Source organism: Corvus hawaiiensis, chromosome 11 (genome assembly GCF_020740725.1).
Source record: "Corvus hawaiiensis isolate bCorHaw1 chromosome 11, bCorHaw1.pri.cur, whole genome shotgun sequence".
NCBI lineage: Eukaryota > Metazoa > Chordata > Aves > Passeriformes > Corvidae > Corvus > Corvus hawaiiensis.
The window spans coordinates 13,016,894-13,035,506 of NC_063223.1; the positions used below are offsets into that span (position 1 = coordinate 13,016,894).

Consider the following 18,613-nt stretch of genomic DNA (forward strand, 5'->3'; position numbering starts at 1 on the left):
CAGGTTAGGATCAACAATAAGCATGAGTATTTAATCACTTCTATAGGGAAAATTTTGCAGTTTGGCTTTGGAAGGATTGTCAGAAAAGTGCCAAATCCAAGTGGTTAATCTCAAGATAAAATTAGAATGGCTTTAAAAGTGAAGGGTATCTGGGGTTTGTACTGGAGAAATGGTTCTGGAACTTATTCAGACTTTTGTTAGTTGTTGGTTTGTTTCCTGGTGATATCTCTTAAAGGACTTTATTAAAAGCAAGAATGTGTTGAGAGCTCTGTTATTCCATATGTGAATGCACCTCGTTATCTCTATAGCTGCCTTCATTCTCCAAGTTTGGCAGCTTCATAAAAAACCATAAATGTAAGATGCAAACAAAGTCCCTCTCTTCCTTGCTTTTCCTTTCAGTTCTGGTTGGTAATGCACTATTTATCAGAGATGACAGAAGAGCAAACACTGGTGATGTACAGTGGGCATCCCCTGGGACTCTTCCCCAGCCCCCAGCGTGCTCCTCGTTTAATCATTACCAATGGCATGGTAGGTATTAGCATCTTGTTTTCTTTTTCCTCCTATTCTGTTTCATTTTCATGTGGTGGCTGAGTTAAAATATGATTTATACTGTCTGAATTTACAACACCACACAGGAGAATCTGGGATCCAAATTCTGCAGCATTCATTCCAGTATAGCTGCTGTCACCTCACGTGTGCTGATCAGCAGTGATGGAGGAAACAACCTTCTCCTCATTAGAAAACTTCTGTTCTGACTGAGTCTGAGACACTTTCTTGCCCAAAACAGTTCAGCTGGGCTCAGTCTGGAAGATTTAAAAGCCCCCAGTAAGCAAACACGATTATTAATCAGAGGCTCAGATATCTGGGCTGCTTTGCTCAGAAGGTAAAGTGGACAAGTGAAAATACTGGTTCATTGCCAGTCTTTTGAGCCATTCAATATCTATTCCCCTGCAGGTTAGTGTTGTGGCTGGGGAACTGCTCTCCTTAAAACCTGTGTGGCAGTCACAGTGCCGGGAAGACCAGACATCATTTTTTCTAATACTAGAATACATGAACTAAAACACCTGGAATACTCCCCCAGTTTCTACTGTTTTTCTGTGTGTAACCATAGCTAAAGAAATTTAGGATGTTCAAAAGACCTGCTTAAATCTGTAATTTGCTTATGTGGATTTTATTTTGGCTGTTTTCTTAGGTTGTTCCCAACTATTCCTCCAGAGATGAATATGAGAAGATGTTTGCTTTGGGTGTAACAATGTAAGAAGATAGCTCACTATTAAAACATATCAAATATTTGACTAAAATATAATTCAGACATCAAGCAGTGACTGGTTAAAATTTCTAATGCAGATGGATTTCAACTGTGCTGCATAAAGTCCTGATGCTGCAAAGCATTAATGCACACTTAGATGGAATTACTTTGGAGTTTGAGTTATGTTCAGCCACATATATAAGGATGTAATTGAGGTCTGTTAGGAATTAATATTAGGTTTATGTGTGAGGCTTGGCTGAAAAATAGCCTAAAGCCTTAATCATAACCCACTTAAAGCACTTGCTAGTTCTAATTTTCAGGCGTTGTTTTGCAGTCTATGGAAAACACAAGTTATAAAACATTCTTTCACGCCAAGAGAAACTTTGAAGTAGAAAGTGATCTTCTTTTAATGATTTTTACATACTCTCCTACTGTTGATGAGCACAAGATTATTATTCTTTTGTGTAGCATGGAGAGAATAAATTAAAACAGTCAGAGAGCTGTCCCACTTCTCTGGGAATTTAATATGAACGTGGTCAACCATTTTGGGCTAAAAGCTTCCAAAGTGGCTATATGTCTAAGAAGCACAAGTGCCGCTGAAAACCAATGACACAGAGATTGCAATGAGGTGAAAAAGAGTGTCCTTTTGTCCCAGTCACTGTGCTAAGTGCCAAGACAAGTTTACACTTGGGTTTTGATCCATGCATTTTTGAACTCAATTTAATGAGCTAAACACTCCTCTGAAAATATGTTGGTGCATTGCTAATGATAAAACTCTGAGTTGAGAATTAGATAACAGCAGACCTTTAACAACAAATTGAAGCACAGAGGGTTTTTTTGTTGTACTGGAAGCACAAGTGGACAAGTGGAAGTGCCACTCCAGCCTGAGCAATGTGTGGTCTCACTGTGTTGCTTGCTGTCCCCAGGTATGGTCAGATGACTGCAGGGAGCTACTGCTACATTGGGCCTCAGGGAATAGTCCATGGGACCGTGGTAAGGAACTGGGGAAAGGTCTCTGTCAGTACCTTTTGGAGGAGGCTTTCTCCCGCAGTGGCTGGTGATGGGAGTGGTGTGGATTGCTGTGAGAGGATCTTTTGGCTACCAAAGAAATTCTCATTGCCCGCCCCATAAAAAAATTAATGTCTTTTCACTTAGATATGTCTTATCCAGAACCCAGACTTGAAGGGATTTGCAATCAAGGTCTCAATCTGAGCTCATATTTAGCTACAATATGTGAAGTATGAATTGACCGAAAGTGTTATATAAAAACATTTTCTTGGCTGTTTTCCTTAGCTGTCCTTTGCAGCCACCCTTAAGCCTCTATACCACAAGAGCAGCATGTTGGGAACCACTGATTATTCTATTTCATGGTGAGAGAAATAAGCATAATGACGACAGATGGTTTCACAACATCATTTTGTAACATATTTCCTTCTTAAAGGATTAAAGTGTTTAATGGTGCTGATGACCCCAGAGTTTCAAAGTCTGTTTGCTACAGGGACAGAAGATCTTTAAATTTAAGGGAGTCCAGTGAAAATGGCTCCTGGTGATGGCTGTGTTTGTTGTGTGCAGCTCACAGTGCTCAATGCAGGCCGTCGGTACCTGAAGGCAGAGGACCTGTCTGGGAAGGTGTTTGTCACTTCTGGCCTCGGAGGGATGAGCGGGGCTCAGGCGAAGGCTGCAGTCATTGCTGGGTGTGTGGGGATCATTGCAGAGGTGAGAGCAGTGCTGCTGTCATTCTGCCTTCTCTCCTCCTTTTGCTGAGTCAGAGCCCTCATTCTTCTGATCTGACAGGTTCCTGAAGTAACCCTGAAAAACCAAACTCAGAAAAGATACTATTTTCTAAGATCTGTCCCTTTTTTCTCCGTTGCTGAGCATTTTTCACTGCTATTCCACTCTGTTCATTCACTCAACAGATCAGACTGCAAAAATATGGACTTAAAATTGCTTCAAAAATGATGCAGTACGATACTGTCAGATGAGCCATTCCCAGTGTTTGAACTACCCTCATTTCATGTGTGAAAAAGTGTAACCTCCACAGGCAATTCCCATGAGAACTGTGTTCTCTTATGCCAAAAATAGCCCATGTTGAGAAGGTGTTAGTTATGTTATTTAACTTTGATTAACCTTTAAAGCCTCCAGTATCCTTATCAGATGCAATAGGAAGTACTTGTTAAAAATGTTGGCGTGGTTCACTCATCAAGATTTGTACTAATGATGTTGAGGTTGCGATTCCTTGAAGTCAATGGGACTTTTAAAGTTGACTTCTGAGGTTAATCACAAGCACTTATGAGAACCCCAGTTTTTAGGCAATGAAGGTAAGTTCTGCTGAGAGAAGGTGCTGATGGGGGAGAAGTTCTGTAGAGCTATTTTTCCCCGTTCCCGAAGCTCTCCCACGGAATATCTTTGTAGAGAGTCTTTCATCCTGTGGAAAGTTTCTCTGTTCCAAATATGCTAAAATAGCCCAGTTATTTCTTCCCCTAAACTAAGATAATCTAATAATAATTTGTGATTCTGTGATTGCTAATGCCCATGCAATTAGAATAGTGGATGATAGGATCCACTGGATCCACAGATATCCTTAAGTATCATCTAATGAAGCATCCGAAACATCATCATTTGGGAAAGTATACATGCCTGCATATTTCAAGTGAAATACATTTCCATATAAAAAGGTTGCATTAAGTTCTCCCAATACCTGCCCTTTTCAGCTCTTATGCTGATCACAGGATTCTGTTCTAGCAACCAGATGGAAGGAGGGACTGCACAAACACTGCAACAACTTTTAAGAGAGATTGTTGCTTGGCAATTCTATGAAAACAGTAGTGACAATCTTTAGTGATATTGACTACTTAGAAACATTAAACTTTTCCATGCATTTCTTTCTTCGTGGCTGGCTTTGATTTCAATACACTGGGGAAACATTCTTGTCTGAGCAGATACAGGACTGACCAAAATGCACTGAGCTCTTCTGAGTATCTGCATGTGATGGGCTCTTGTTACTCTGCAGAAGAAAGCATTTGTGAGAACTAAGCTCTAGTCAGAGCTGATTGGAGTGGGAGCTTGGCCTTCTCACCTAAAATCATTTATAGACAGCTGGGAAACCTCTGCTGTGGGCATGTCCCACTGCAGTGGAAAGAATTTCACAATCTGACCTATTTTAGTTAAAATTAAACTTCAAAACACAGTGGGTCAGACTGCCCACGTGGTGTGCAGTAAACCTGACTGCTCTGGCTACATCGGGTCTTTCATGAAAGGCTTGGGCTTCATCAGTTTTACAACAGTGGTGCAAAGGTGGTTTTGTTAGAATGTGAGTTTTGCATGTATTTGAGATCTCATCAGGTACTCCCTGCAGATGGAATAAATGTATTCAATTTACTATTGAATAAATTATTAATGAATAAATTATTCAGACTTCTGTTATCATGATCTTTCAAATGCTGGAATACAAAGGAAATATTCCAGTGAAAGCCATTCAGAGCCATCCTTTGTCCTTTTCATCTCCACGGCTGCAGATGATTTTGTTCAGGAGACTGAATATCGCCTGGTTTTTATCTCCTGTGAGATGATCCTTGTCAGAAATGAGTCTCAGGAGCACATGTGGATAGCTATATATATGTACATATTATTTATTTAAGGAACCATTTATGCAAATGACACTGAATTGTGCAAGAGATCATTTTGTCAGCCAGGGCTTCCGAAGCTGAGGCAGGAGGGATTAGTGATGCAAGTCTTTTACCTCTCCTGTTTGACAGGAAGCTGATTGTAATTTTATGAAATAATGGTGTGGAGGGACAGATATCTCCTCTGAGCTGCACTGAGCTCTCTGGGATTACACTGGAGGCAACATTAGCTCATCATCTTTATGCAATTTTTTAAACTACTGAGATGCTGATCCAAAAATGAGCATATTTTTGAAAGGGTGGTTCAAAGGAAGCTAGTTTTCTTGAGCCAGCAAGCCTGTGAAAGACTAAGAATGTCAGAGGGAGCTGAAGTAAAATATGTAGGATGTGGTAACATTTAAATAGATCTGATCTGTGTTATGTGGGGATTTAAATGACCCCAATTCCTGTAATTCATACAGACCCCTTAATACTTTTCCTCCTGTGCTGATTTAAATATGTCAGAAGAAGCTGTCCCCCACGGCACCTGATTTTATTGAATAATTCCATTGGCAGTGACACTGTTATTATCATAATCTGGGGTTTTGGAGGGATAGTCTTTATTACTGATGTGGAAAATGATGGATGGTTTCTCATGCTAAGAATAATTAGGAAATAAAAGGTTTCCTGGTGTTCAAGCAACTCCTGAATACAGAACTTATTTAATTTACATATAAGTACTTTCTTAATGAGAAAGAATTAAAATGGTGGGGAAAGATTATAGAGAAGTAAAAAATGCTTTAATGAAACACTAGAAGATATTCAGGTTATGTGTTCTCATGCACACACATCATCGTGGGGGGTTTCAATCTGTTGCTACCACAGAATATTGGTTTAAATTAATTTTGCCACTTGCCTTATGCCACTGATAGCTCATTATAAACGTATTAATGGTGTGCAAGCTTGTACATTGGACCATTAATATGGAATCTGTGCCAAAGCCCCCATGGTTTGTCCATCCGTTTATATTTTTATCCAGCTGTCTCTTAGGCACGTACACACTGGCACACACAGAAGCTGAGCCCAGAGCTGGGTACAGATTTTGGGATTGAGCTTGTTTGGAGCTTCCAAGTTCAAACAAGAGGGAATTAAAGACATAGTTTTGTTTTGCTCTGTGCTATTTTTCAGTGGCATTAGGCAGCTGGGACAGGAAAATGCTTTCCTCTTTCCTTTCCATATTAGGTTGAGATTTTCAACCAGCAGTCCAAGAACAAAAGTGAGGGTTAATTTTATTCTGCAAACCATAGCTTCATCTTGGGCAGCCTGGAAGAAATGTCTCTCTGGGCTGAACAAAGAAAATATTTCCTTAATTATTAAAAAATATTATTTTCACCAAAAAATAGCCACATTTTAAAAATAGATTGGAACGGTTTTGGCTTTTAATATAATCATGAAAAGAAACAGTAGGAATACTTAAAATTTGCAGAAAAATATTACCTCTTATACGATTTTAATGATAAATTTTTATTTATAAACTATTTTGGGAAGTGATGTATCAAAAAAGTCTATTTCTTTCTTTGAGCCAGGAGTAAAAGAGAACAGAAAGCTTAAAAAAAATCAGAGGTGAAAAATAAGTATTTGAACTATAGTTATATATATATATATATATAAAATATCTATATTATATAGATGTATAACTCAAGGTAATAGTAGGGCTATTGCCTTTACCTTTTTGTTAGTTTTTTCCTGCAAGGTAATTGAAAAATTGAAGGCAAAAATGACTGCATAGAGGAAACAGGAGTTTGAAGATCTCTGCTATTTCTCTTAGGTTGATGAAGCAGCACTTCTGAAACGTCACAAGCAGGGGTGGCTGATGGAAATCTCCAACAACCTGGACCACTGCATTGCTCGCCTCAGGTATGACTTGAAACATAACTCTGTGAGCTTCTCTCTGCTTCCTAAACCCCCCTCACATCTTTCTGCACTGTACCATTGTAGTCGGCACAAAGGAGGGTTGAGGACACCTCTTCTTATTCCAGGTCTGCTTTGGATTGCGAATCCAGCTTCCCAAGCTGCAGCAGTCTCTATTAGTGACTACCAGTGCTTCACATCATTTGTATAAGTTAAACGTGTCTTCATTTAGTTTCATGAATATGCATGGAGCAATTACAACTAATGTTACACTTGCAGCATCACTCAAGCTTCATGGAGTCAGTGATTAACAATTATGTAAATGCTGAAAGATCTGTTTCCGAGATAAGTGTTGAGAACAGCATATAGACTTTTTTTTTTGCTAGGTTTGATTCTGTGTGTGATTTGCACGTTTCAAGACAGAATGAGGTGCATTTTCTTCAACCAATCTTTTTATTATTTTCTAGAGAAGCAAGAAAGAATAAAATTGCTCTCAGTTTGGGTTACCATGGGAATGTGGTAGATCTGTGGTAAGTAGTATAATGGGCGCATTAATGCTCTGGCTTTTTAGTCAATCTGGAATTAATTCCCAAACTTGGAAGAGACATTAAATAAAGTGATGAGTACATTACTCTAGATGCTCATGAAAAAGTGCTGTCAAAAGGGGATTTTCATCCTTGTGTTCCATTTGCTGTCTTCCCTAGGGAGAGGTTGGTGTATGAGCTGGACACAACAGGAGAGCTGCTGGTTGACCTGGGGTCTGACCAAACTTCCTGTCACAACCCATTCAACGGGGGCTACTACCCAGTGCAGCTGAGCTTTGAGGAGGGAAAGCAGCTCCTCTCCACCAGCCCAGGGAAGTTCCGGACACTGGTACAAGAGAGGTAAAGGTTTTCACAATACATCTCCCTAACCTTTAAATTTAGTTGCTTTGCAAGTGATGCAGTCCCGGGGTATGATCCAGTACAGGAAAGAAAGGGCAAATTGGGCAGTTTAGGCCAAGGGAGAGGCCAGAACAGTGGTGTTTAGCCATTTTCAGTTTTTTCTCTGCTTACTTTGTGAACTGCTTAAACTGTTCTGCAGTTTTGTGCATGCTGTTTTTTGTTATCAGCTTCCATCCCCAGAGCTGGCTGCATTGCTTGGCTGAAAGATGTGACATAACCTCTTTGCTATTTAGTGAAGTTTCCTCAATGACTGTAAATCACTTCAAGATTCGGAGATAACAGGTGCTACAGAGCCTGGAAACATCTCAATTGATATCTCGTGGGTTTATGTCTGAACTTATCTGGGGTCTTTCCCTTCCCACTGTCTCCTCCTACTCCCATGCCGTTGGTTAGTTAATAATAGTATTCTTTTTTATATTTCATCACCCTCAAGAATAACTGTTTCCTTCTTTATTTCAGTCTGAGGAGGCATGTGGCTGCTATTAACAAACTAGCTGATAAGGGCATGTTTTTCTGGGATTATGGCAATGCTTTTCTCTTGGAAGCTCAGAGAGCTGGTGAGTAGATCCTGGAGTTGTAGGTGGAAACAAGGACAATCCTGCATGCATCTTCCCACCTGTGTATGTTAAGTAGGATAGAGTTGGCCACTGTAATTCTAAGTCTTTAGTCTTCCTTTCTCTCTTGTTCTTTGAGACTCCTGACCCTCCCTGGCTGAGGTACAGCTTTCATAGGAACTTGTGTGCAGCCTGGTTTTGCATTCTGTAGTTTTCCTTCATCAAGTAACTGACTTAAAATTCTTTTATAGGTGCTGATGTTGCAAAAAAAGGAGCAAATAAAACAGAATTTCGATATCCTTCCTATGTTCAGCACATCATGGGGTATGTTGGGCAGAGTTGGGAATATGCTCTCTAGTACCTTGTGACTCTCTCTGTTCAGAGATTAGTGCAAATTGACAGTGCACAGTAAATGATCAAAAGGAAGCAACAGCAGTAAGAAAATTGATCTCACAGGTGTTACGTTATGCCAGAGTTAGTGTAGGCTAAATCATTGTCAAATCAGTACTCTTCACTCCTTTACATGAACAGCTGCATTCTGTCTTTGCATGAATTTTCCTTAAGCAGTTCTGCTCAAGAAGAGCCAGGTCACAGACTCCAACTGTAACTAGAGGCAACTTCACTTCTAGGTGCTAAAAGCTGAGAGCTTGCCTCTTCAGAGCAGTGGAGCTCAATTCCAAATCATCCAAGCCTTTTATCTGCACTGAAGTTAAAAGTATGATGGAAACAGGACACTCTTCTGCCCATGCCACCAGCTGTGCCTCTTACCCACACTGCACATGCTGCTTGTAGAAACAGCTGAGCTCAGGAGATCTGTTGAGGGACTGGATTTATAACTCATTTTTCCTCTGACTCATGCCTAGCTTGTCTATGCCATGTGAACAAGTGCCTGAACATAGAGTAAGGCCCCAACCAGATTAGATCTTTTCTTCCGGCCCTCAAGTGGAGCGTGTCTCACTATTGTATGTAAACAATGTGGACAGCAAATGAGTCTGGACTTGGGCACTCGGTCAGAACCTGCACTTGTCTGACAGTGTAGATGCTCATGGTTAGCCTGGGTTAAGGACACAAAGACCGGGCAGCAGGGAGAGTATATTTGATGAAACAGAAGAAAAACTGCAATTCATCTGATGATGCACTTGATTGAACTGTCCAACATGACTATCAAAATTCTGGCCTGACTATACTTTTATATACCAGTGGATGGCTGCATGAAACAGCACTGTTTAATTTCTCAATTAATAGTCCTTGATGCTTCTGTTTAGATTAGTTCATTGAGAATGTTTCAAATTCTTCTGTCTCCAGCTAATGAAAGAAAAGCACTGCTAGCAGCCAGGATAAATAAGGAAAGAATTTCAACTATCTCTTAATGAAACATGTTCTCTTCCCAGGGACATTTTTTCCCTGGGATTTGGGCCATTCCGCTGGGTTTGTACCTCAGGTGACCCACAGGACCTTGCTACAACTGACTCCATTGCCATGTCAGTGCTGGAAGACTCCATACGCCAGGGAGGTAAGACATCATCCCATGCCCCGCTCCCTGGGGGGGCTTTTGGGGAGAAAAGGAAACCCAGAGTTCAAATGTGTGTTAGCTTTTGGCTGAAAACATGGAAAGCAGGCTCTTCCAGGTTCCATGTAGGCAGGAAGTCTTGTTGTTGTCCAAACCCCTGTAAGGAGTGTAGCCTGTAGGTAAAACATAAAAACACCATGGATGTTGATCCCAAAGCAATTTTGGCTAAGAGCCTTTCTTTTAATTTGTTACAGGTGTTTTTAAACTTTGTCACCTTGAAACTTTAGGGCAATCAGTATCTTTCACTATCAGGTTTCCAAGAGTAATTTAAGGAGTCAAATTGCTTTGCCCTTGTCTCATAGGTGAATGAGGCATGAAAATCTAGGGAGGCTTTCAAGAGGTTAGCAAGGAGATCAGTGGCAGGAAACCCAGGTTTCCTGAGTGTGGTGCTCCATCCAGTGTCATTTTTTTGTGATTACAATTTTGAGATCTCTTTTTGAGCTACTGACAGCTATTTCTACTGACTGGTGGAACCAGTCTGGAATACCTGCATGGCTCTGTGTGCTACTCTGGGATCTAGGAATTGCACTCTTCCACATCCCTGAAACTGGGCTGTTACTGATATCCCCTGCTTATGAACTGAGACAAAGCTAATTTTGTGTCAGCAAACATTAATCCTGATCTCCCAGGCTGGAGGGGAAGGCCCTACCCCTTTCCCTTTCTTTGTCTACCTTTGGAGTTACCAGACAGCAGGCTCAAGGACTTGTCACTGTCCCCAAGCACTGAAGTCCTCAGCTCTTTTGTTTTGAGTGCCAAGGTTTGTGCTTCCCAGAATCAAGAAAAGAATCTTTGAATTCTGAAGAATTCCTCCAGATCTAAAAGGAAATGGATCAGAAATCCAAAGCGTATTTTGAGAAGGAGAGCATAATAATTTTTTTCCCAGTAATATTGAAATATTTGTTGCTTTTTTTATGAAAAACATTGAAACACAAATAGAAGTGTGAAAATTTTGAATGCTCTCCTGTTTGTTCTGGAACAATGAGCACTGGGAGGATCCTGGGGGGTATTTCTGAAAAGGATATACCCTGTTCAGATGTCTCTCCTTTGGAATAAAACTACTCTTGTGTTCCTATAATGCAAGGCTGGTGTCCAGCCTTCTTTTCCTCCCAAGAGGTGAATTATTGGTAGAGCGGATCTGACCCTGCAAGGTCCTTGGTTCTGTTTATTCTACTGATGTTTCCTTAGGAGTCATTTTCAAGAAATAGCACTGGAGCATGAGCTGTGTGTAATGCAATAACCCAGATGTGCCTACTTTGTTTTTAAACCTGGTCCCTTGGCTTTATTGAAGGGAGGGTGAAATCCATTTCTACACTGCTGGATCTGTCTTCAGAAATCTGCAGTAATTTTTCTGCCATGTACAGCAGCCTCCAGAATTCTTCTCTCAGGACTGAACCATTGTATGACCTTTGGATGGTTTGCATTGCAGGACTGGGAAATGAATCAGTTACTGTGTGTACAAGAGTATGTGGGTGTTTATATAGATGTAATGTAAAGCTGGGGAGAGAAGTCTCTTGCACAAACAAAAAGCATTGAACTATTGCTTGTATATTCATAATTTAAATGAAAAAAACAATTCATATAAAAAAATTCCAACAGGTGAAAACAGGCTTAAGGGCAAGACTACTATTCAATTTGGTGTTAAATTTGACAGGACAGTGGGAATTTGATTCAAAGAGAAAGAAAACAGAATTTGCTATCCACGTTCTATGAGGCCTGGGTTTGGACCAAATTTTAGGGTCTGGATATCCTCATACACATATACATCTGAAATCTGAGCCTACCTTTGAAGTTTATGAATGAGTGAAAACTCCGCAGAGCCGAACTCTGTTGCTTTCCAAGTCTGAACTTTCAACTTGTCCTTGAGTCCAGTGTTAACCATTTTTCTTCTTTTGTGGAGATGAATTTCTTTCAGAATTCATGAGATTTTTGTAGTTTTATTATCTGCTTCTACTTCTAGGGTACCGGAGCTTTTAAGATGGCCTTTGCATGGCAGATGCAGCACTGATGATTGGGGTGTAACTTGGATTTAGGACCTGTGTGGTAGTTTGAAGGTCGAGCTGATGCATAACAATGTAAATCTCTCTAAGGGAGCCAGTCTCTGTGTTCCTTGGGACAATTTCTCTGAGTACACAATGCTTTCCAGTATATTTTAAACCCTAGATGTGTACAAGGGTCTGTGAAATACCAGAAAAAATACAGTTGCTTGCCTGACTTCACATTCCTGTTGGGGTGGGAAGGTGGAGGCAGCAGTTTAGCAAATGAGATACATGGAGTTACTCTAAAGTCTTTCTTAAAAAAATGGTGAGATTTTTTTCAATTGCAGGAAATTAGACTAAATAAAAGGGAGGATTCCTCACTTCCCTAGGGATAACTGATGAAATCCAACTGTTTATTGGAGCTGGCTGGAAGGGATGGTTGTGCTGTGTTGAGATAGGTCCTTGTAGCCAGTATTCTCATCTGGCTTCTCTTCTGGTTATGTTCTGTAGAACTTAGACAGTAAGATCTTTTCTGTAAGTCTGTGCACTGTGAAGTATAAAATATGGTAAGTGTTCTCTGATATCTCTTATAAAATGATAGAAAGGAACCCATCCTCTGTTTTTTTTTGTTTTGTTGGGTTTTTTTAGAGAAATTCCAATAAACTCCCATTACATATCTATAGTAACCTAAGTGAACACTACCCATTACCTTCTAGAGGCTGCTTCCTTAAAGCTTCTGAGTGGCAGCACAATCCTATTAGGACAGCACTAGCAGCTGTTTCATCTTTCACTCCCTGCAAAGTGAAGTGCTGACATGTTAATCCTCATTGCAGAGTTTAGAAGCTATCACTTGGAGCCAACCCCTCAAGCACTGACAGGTCTTTTTAGGATCATTAAAGCTCTTGGTATGGAAGGCCTGCCTCTGCAGGAATGAGCATATTTTACATTTCCCTTTAACAATGTGTTTAATACAGGTTCAATATGAGTTTCTTACATGTTCCTCTTTCCTTTTTCTAGTTTAACCCTGCATAAGTGATCATACTGCCTAGTGCAGAAGCAGTAGTCCGAACACTCTTCTCAGGGACAATTTCAAGTTAGCAGTATGCAGTTTCTCCAGTTAGACTTTGAAACATATGTCATCTGTACATTATAATTTGAGGTGAAAAGGGTGAGAGCTGGAAAGTAATGGAGAACGTGCTGTCTTGGCATCTGCAGAGATGATTGACTTGGAAGTTCCAATACATGAACAGATCACTGTGGCTCAGCCAGCTGAGCCCTGGTAGCTGAGTGTGACTCTCAGGGCAGGGTAATGTGACATAGCTTAGCCCACAGAGAAAGAGCTTACAGACTGTAACTTCTTCAGCCACTGTAACCCCAACTGAGGTGCAAAACCCCCTAAATGAGGATAGTCAGACAACACTTCTGTCTCATTCCTTACCCCCTCTCCCTTTTGTGAGTCACTCGGTACAGATGGTGCTGTGTCTTGGAGGCAGCTGATTGTGCTGAGACCTACCTGTATCTGACTGATATGTGCCATATTTCACTGTCTTTAACTTGAAATATCTTTATTCTTATTCCTTTCTAGTTTGGCTGATTGAGATGGAATGACACAGATATAAATCAAAAGAAGATGCTGGAGAATGTTAACGTATTCTATAATTGTCTTAGATACATATATATATCTTAGAGATATATATATAATTGTCTTAGATAACATACTTCTAAACAAGGTGTAGGGTGGATTTACACATAAAGTAACTACTGCATAAGAAATTTTCCTGTGCAGTTTTTGCTCCACAGAAATGTGAGGCAACAAATCTCTTTGTATAAAAGACTTCAGTTTTATCTTGGTATGAAAACATCCAAGGACCATGTAGTACAGAATAACTGCTATGCTATAAATCTGTATCCCAGATATGGTGTCCATTGGTGTAATTTATCTTCAAGTGTGTGTTGTGAGCTGCTTTTGAGAATTTCTGCTGGCTGCCTCAAAGATGCAATACTGGATTGTAGTACCCAATGTCATGGAGTTTGATAAAACTGCTAATTTAGCAAAGGCCTGGAAATAGATTGGCATTTAATAGGCAGTAAAACAGGTGACCAAAAATGGACTGTACATGTAAACCATATCTCAAGGTTTAATTTAGTTTGCTGAAGATCCAAATGGAAGTTACCATTCCAGCTGTCCCGAGTGGCATCTTGTACCTTTCTTTAAACATACTCTGCAGTTACTGCAACAGCTGCACAGAGGACTCTATACAGCATTTCCTATATGCGTGCTTGAATCTTTGAATCTGAGAGTAGAATTTGACTCCCTAGTGCTGCCAGATGAATTAAAGTAAATTTAGAACATATTGCATTAATTTTCAAGCTGTATTTTTTCTTGTTTTCTCTTGCAAGTGAGCACATCTGTGAAGCAGCAGTACCATGACAACATCCGCTGGATTAGGGAAGCCGGCAGGCACAGCTTGGTAAGTGCACAACCTCCTGCAGCAGATGTGGCTGCTCCTGGTCCTGAATGCAGTTCTTGAATGCTGGGGTGAAAAGCAGGAATGGGCAGGAATGAAAACACCATCTGTAGCTTTTAGGGCTGACAATTGAAACCTCTCTCTCCACACAAGGATTTTAGGCTGAGCTGAAGCAGCTCTTTCCTTTCAGTTCCTTATCTGGAAATGCTACAATAATCCAGCAATATCTACTCTTGTATCTGGAGTGAAACATATCCATGATTCACCCTCCATCTCAGTTGTAACCACCTTTCTTTCACAGTGCTATTCAAAACATCCCTCTTGGCATTGCTGTGGACCAACCTCTTCACACCTGCAGTTCCCAGAACCCTTTCCAAAACAGGTGATAGGGCTGAAGAGCTGCCATCCTTCTGCACTGTGGGAAGCAGGACACCAGTGGATCATCCTTTGTTTTCCTTTTCAGGCAGGGTCTCCCTGTGAAGCCAATGAATGATGCTGCAGAGCTCATATGTGCTCTCCTAATCTGGAAGCACAGCAGAGCTGTGCAGGACAGATGTTCTTTGCCATATTTCTCTTCTATTCCAGCCCACCATCACCAGCTCCAAACCTCTGCTTCTCAGCTGTTGGTAAGGGATTTGTTGATAGGGGGATTATAGCCTAGCAATCAGGTTGAGTTAAAAAGTGGAATTTACTGGACAGTAGCAGCTGAATACAGAAATACATCTCATGGTTTGTGTGAGTGGAGATAAAACTAAGTTCAAAGAGGGAATTAAATTTTTCTTCTGGAAGCTGGATGTTTGTGAAGAAATAATCTGTACTTCCTCCTATAGAAGGAAAGGAGTCACTCCTATGACTCCATTAATCTGGGACCTGAAGATAAGCCAGTTGCTGAGACCCTCTGTCATTTTTCTCTTCCAGGTTGTTGGCTCTCAAGCCAGAATCTTATATTCTGATCAGAAGGGTCGTGTGTCTATAGCCGTGGCTATTAATCGAGCCATTTCTGAAGGAAAGATTAAGGTTTGTCTCTTTTGTCTTGATATATTCTGGTAATTATGTTTAATATCAGACTGGGGTGGCAGGTGGGAAAGGAGAAAGCCTCAACCAGTGAGAGCAGAAGTGCCTGTTATTTACATGGGGTCAGTTTGTGTTAGAGCTCAGTCCTCTCTGCCTGCCACCAGTATTGTGCTCTGTCACAGGAGAGAGGTGGGTGTAGAAATTTTGTTTCATGATGAGACTGCCTTATTTTCTGTTTGGGCACCTACAAGCACAACATATCATTCAGTGATTTGCTGAGAGCACAAAGCAGGGACTGTAACTCCTTAGTAGGGCCCCAAATATTAAGACAACAGAAGTGAATTGAGCAGATAATGGTCCTCACTAGCATTGTCAACCCATGAAGAATTCCACTGTCTTGTCCTTGGTTTTTTCCAGGCTCCTGTAGTCCTCAGCAGAGATCACCACGATGTGAGTGGGACTGACAGCCCTTTCAGAGAAACGTCAAACATTTATGATGGATCAGCCTTTTGTGCAGGTCAGTGGAGCAGCTGAGGCTTGTCTGCCTGGGCCAGCAAGGAAATGGCTTCAAAACAGAAATAGCTTTTTAATGCAACATTTCTTAAATATTTTTGTTTAAAAAAACACCCTTTAATCCAAATTAATCAGATTTCCTGAGAAGCTTTGTGGGATTTAATAGTGATACAGACACAAATGTGGAGCTGGTTACACAGGAGAGGTCCTGAACACTGCTGGAAATTCCATGAAAATGCACTAGATGTATCTGAGTGCAAATGGAGACCAGTCTCAGAGGATGGTATCTTCTGTTTGATTTTAAGTTTGAATCTCACTGTTTCAAACAGGTTACAGCCATATTTCCTTGAAATCCACAAGGTCCAAATCAGGTCTACAATAGTATTTTGCTTAAAGCAAAGAGGTTCATAGCTGTTTTCATTCCATGACCTGAGGACTCAAGAAAACAGTCTGGAGTTTCTGAAAGGAACTTTTCTGGTCATAAGAGAACATTGATAGTAAAGGCATAAGAATAAAAGTCAGGCCTTCTGGATTAGACTCCAAGCCTTGCTGCTCAGCTGAAGTGTGACTGTGGGCAAGTCATGTAGATTTGCTCTACAAAAGGAGCCTTTAATTCTGCACCCCCTGAGCTAACCAGACTCTGCTTTTCAGTTTGTGAAACAATCCTTTAGAGAAATAAACCCAAGAAATATCAGGTTGGAGACCTGAAAAAAACGAATGAAGCACTAAGCACATTTTAACCCTAAATCTTCCTCAATTTTCCATGTGTAAAGCAGAAATTATGATAATAGCTTTAGCCCAGTGGTGTATCTGTATGTCATGAACTGACAGTCACAAAGAGGTGAGAGACTGGAGGATCTGCTGCTGTAGAAGGAGAAATTATGACAGAGGAAGCTGAGCATATTGAATTACTTCCATTATGAGAATTCATAATAGAACCAAATTATGGCTCAATTTTAAAGAGAAAAGTTCCCTGTTATCTTAACTGGATTTCCTAGTGAAATGAGGCTTTTAACTGTGTCCATCAGTCCCACTTCAACACTTTTTGAGTGTCTTGGTGAGTTCTAATAGGCCAAATGGATAGATGCCTTGAATAATGTTTGTTTCTGACAAGCTGAGAGAAAATGGTGCAGCTGCACAGAGAACAGAAATCCAAACTAATGTCTCCATCTTAGCAATATAAGTAATCACCAGGCAGTGCCCTCAGAAGAGGGCAGTAGAAACAAGGCTTGCTAAACTCCATCACTCATCATGCTTTGTGGTTTTCTTTGCATTTTGTGATTTACATGATCTACTTGCCTTCTCCAAGGACTTATCTAAAACCTGCTGGCCACTGATATCACTGGTCTTTAGAACCAGGCCTAAATCTGTTTTACCAGATGAGCTTCTGGAGGCAGTAAAAGAACTTCTTAGGTCTTCTTCTCTCCCTTCTATCCTGTTGTTTTAACACAACTTTTGAGCTGGTTCGGGTGAAATTTGCTTCTCTTTAACACACAGGACTTTTCCAGAATGTTCATTTGTCTCATTTTTTTTAAAGTACCTCAGCCTGATGGGTCATTGCTGCTCTGCAAAGTGTATTTCAGCAGAGACATTTGCAGCCAAAGACCTTTATCAAAGCCAAGGAGCAGCAGCTTATTGCATTGTTAGTTCACTCCTTGTCCAACCTCCACTCTTATCAGGCCAGTGGCTGAGGAGAAAATCTGTACATTACAGAATATGGTGATTTAGATCTCTCCCATTCAATCTCGACAGCACTGTAATTATGATAATTGCGTTATTAAAGTGACATAATGTCAGATAAAAGATGCTATAATGGAGCTTTTGACAGGGTTTAACATAGATTAGCACTCAATAAACTCATTTTCCATCAGACACATAACTGTGGGTCCGCAGATGTGGTTGGTGGGGATATTGTTGTTTTTCTCTTATTTCTCCTGTTAAAAATATGGCAAATAATGTATTGAATCTTTTCTGAATTAAATCTGGACAAATGTTTTCAGTAAATTTTACTCTTAACCTCTGTGTGCACCTCTTTCCACCTCTCTGGGTATATGCTTTAGCACAAATTGTAGTAAGTATATAAAATTCTAGTGAACAATTCAGTGGAAATCATGCATTAGTCAAATTATATTTGTTTGCTAAATTATGTTTCTTTGGGGGTTTTTATAGACAAGCCTTCTTAGTGGTTTCAGCAGTTCCTGTTCAGGGTAAAATTCCCACATGTTCCAAGAGTTGGGGTGGATATCATTTTCATCCCAACTTTGTCCCCAGAATGCAACTCCTTAGCTTTAGACTGGCTTTCTGCACAGGGCTGAAGTAACTCTGCACTCTGATCTGAAAATATTTCAGACTTCTGAGAACTGCAAGGTGTGTAGTGTTCCAGGTGTCCTGCCCATTTTGAATCCATATACATGGATGTGTCCAGCCTGTTCTTCCATGACTGAGGTATCCCAAAGGAGTGGATTGCATTTCTCTCCACCCTGAAGTAGTATCTCAGAGCTGAAGAGTGGTAGGTCCTTCAGCTTCCTGTTTTGGAGCACAAATGCAGGAATCACCAGAGTGCTCATAAACCACCGTGTGAAACTGGCATTTGTTTCCTCCAAAGTCAGGGCAGAGAGCGGGAGACAAATCTCCCTTGCCTGTTCCTCCCAGGAATGAGATGTTCAGTGTATATCTGTGAGAGAAGCTGTGAGTAGAACCTGCCTCCAACCCTGCCTTCACACAGTCGCAGTGAGGGTGTCAGTGGAAGGAGGGAGCAGCACAACACAAAAATGAACGTGGCCCATGAGTAACACTTCTGCTCTCCTCCCAG

At 40.7% G+C, this 18,613-nt stretch overlaps 1 protein-coding gene across 1 annotated transcript in view; it reads left to right on the top strand.

The window, feature by feature from the left end:
* UROC1 (urocanate hydratase 1) overlaps positions 1 to 18,613 on the top strand; it is a 39,203-nt gene that overhangs the window by 14,457 nt on the left and 6,133 nt on the right. The window contains exons 5-17 of the mRNA XM_048315573.1: positions 400 to 528; positions 1,193 to 1,254; positions 2,176 to 2,242; positions 2,822 to 2,965; positions 6,680 to 6,768; positions 7,230 to 7,292; positions 7,467 to 7,646; positions 8,166 to 8,263; positions 8,512 to 8,584; positions 9,652 to 9,773; positions 14,207 to 14,277; positions 15,193 to 15,291; positions 15,706 to 15,805. Of these exons, the coding sequence (XP_048171530.1) occupies positions 400 to 528; positions 1,193 to 1,254; positions 2,176 to 2,242; positions 2,822 to 2,965; positions 6,680 to 6,768; positions 7,230 to 7,292; positions 7,467 to 7,646; positions 8,166 to 8,263; positions 8,512 to 8,584; positions 9,652 to 9,773; positions 14,207 to 14,277; positions 15,193 to 15,291; positions 15,706 to 15,805 (1,297 nt within the window). The remainder of the gene's footprint in view (positions 1 to 399; positions 529 to 1,192; positions 1,255 to 2,175; positions 2,243 to 2,821; positions 2,966 to 6,679; positions 6,769 to 7,229; positions 7,293 to 7,466; positions 7,647 to 8,165; positions 8,264 to 8,511; positions 8,585 to 9,651; positions 9,774 to 14,206; positions 14,278 to 15,192; positions 15,292 to 15,705; positions 15,806 to 18,613) is intronic.